Raw genomic sequence first — 1,572 nt, 5'->3', positions numbered from 1 at the left:
GTTTGGGGAGGGGGACTCAGGCTTGGAAGAATCCTGTTTTGCAGGGCCTCAGGTGGTGCAGGGGGTGCCCAGGCGTGTGGGGGGCTCCAGGTATGCGGGGGGGGCCCAGGTGTGCAGGGGGGACAAAGGTGTCGCCGCCCAGGGCTCGGCCATGGACCGGATGAAGAAGATCAAGCGGCAGCTGTCGATGACGCTGCGGGGGGGCCGCGCCCCCGAGAAGGGTCTGGGGGACCCCCGCGACGGCCACGGCAGCGACAGCGGTGAGCGCCGGCCCTTTAAGGGGGGCCCCGCCCCCTTTGAGGGAACCCCGCCCCTCTAAAGGGAGGCCTGGCCCTTTAAGAGGGACAGGACAGGGGTTTGGGGTGCCTGGGCCTTTAAGAGCTTTTTTGAGGGGGGGGAGAGACTGAGGGGGTGCTTGGCCCTTTAAGAGAGCGTCTGCCCCTTTAAGACGGCGGGGCAGGGGTTGGAGGTGCCTGGCCCTTTAAGTCACTCCCGGCGGGGCACGGGCCCTTTAAGAGCTCTGGGGTCCCTTCCGTCCTCCCCCTTCACCCCCTTCCGCCGTCCATCTGTCCCCAGGACCCCCTCTTGTCCATCCATCTGTTCCCGTATCCTGTCCCCTGCCCGCCCCCCGGTGTCACCACCTGTCCCCGCCCCCCTGCCTTGTGTCCCCGTGTCACCCCCCCAAACTTGTTCCCCAGGTCCCCCCTGTGCCCCTGTCCCGGGAGGAGGGGACACAGAATTGGGGGCACCTGGGGAGCTTGTGGGAGGGATGGAGGGACCTTTGGGGGCTTTAGGGGGGGTTCGGGAGAGTCCTGGGGACCTTTGGGAGCCCCTTGGGGTTTGAGGGAGTCCTGGGGGTTTGGTGGGGAAGCTCTTGGGATTCAGGGAGATGGGGGTCCCTGAGTGGGGACTTTGGGAGGGCTTGGGGACACAGGGGGATCTCGGGGGGGGGATCCCTTGAATTTGAGGGGGGTTCTGAGCTTTTGGGGGGGTCTCAGGAGGGTTCAGGGATCCCGGGGGGGTTTCGGGGGGCCCTGATGTCCCCCTTGCCCCCCAGAGGCAGGGGGGGAGGAGGGGCGAATGGGATCGGACGGGGAGAGTGACCCCCCCTCGGGGACATCCTCGGAGGAGGTGGCATCGCCCGTGCGCCTGCGCCAGCACCCGCGGCCCAGCGCCTGCGAGGTGGGACTGGGGGGACTGGAGGCACTGGGGGGACTGGGGGCACTGGAGAGCACTGGGGGGATTGGGAGCACTGGAGAACACTGTGGGGCACTGGGGAACTCTAGGGGGACTGGGGACACTGGGGGGACTACACGGGACTGGGAGGCGTTGGAAGCACTGAGGGGAGTACGCGGGACTGGGAGGGACTGGGAGGCACTGGGGGGACTGGGGGGATTGGGAGCACTGGAGAACACTGTGGGGCACTGGGGAACTCTAGGGGGACTGGGGACACTGGGGGGACTACACGGGACTGGGAGGCGTTGGAAGCACTGAGGGGAGTACGCGGGACTGGGAGGGACTGGGAGGCACTGGGGGGACTGGGGGGATTGGGAGCACTGGAGAACACTGTGG

The 1,572-nt window shown here is 67.6% G+C and overlaps 1 protein-coding gene across 1 annotated transcript in view; it reads left to right on the top strand.

The window, feature by feature from the left end:
* The first annotated feature begins 66 nt into the window (after positions 1-66).
* Positions 67-1,572, top strand: part of LOC108510004 (cyclin-dependent kinase 16-like) — a 9,900-nt gene continuing 8,394 nt past the window's right edge. Inside the window, exons 1-2 of the mRNA XM_017839640.1 lie at positions 67-260; positions 1,058-1,328. Of these exons, the coding sequence (XP_017695129.1) occupies positions 152-260; positions 1,058-1,328 (380 nt within the window). The 5' untranslated portion in view covers positions 67-151. The remainder of the gene's footprint in view (positions 261-1,057; positions 1,329-1,572) is intronic.

This window comes from Lepidothrix coronata, unplaced genomic scaffold (genome assembly GCF_001604755.1).
Source record: "Lepidothrix coronata isolate B3197 unplaced genomic scaffold, Lepidothrix_coronata-1.0 Scaffold444, whole genome shotgun sequence".
In the NCBI taxonomy this organism is placed as follows: domain Eukaryota; kingdom Metazoa; phylum Chordata; class Aves; order Passeriformes; family Pipridae; genus Lepidothrix; species Lepidothrix coronata.
The sequence above is the reverse complement of the archived record's forward strand: the minus strand, read 5'-3'. Positions and strand labels throughout refer to the sequence as shown.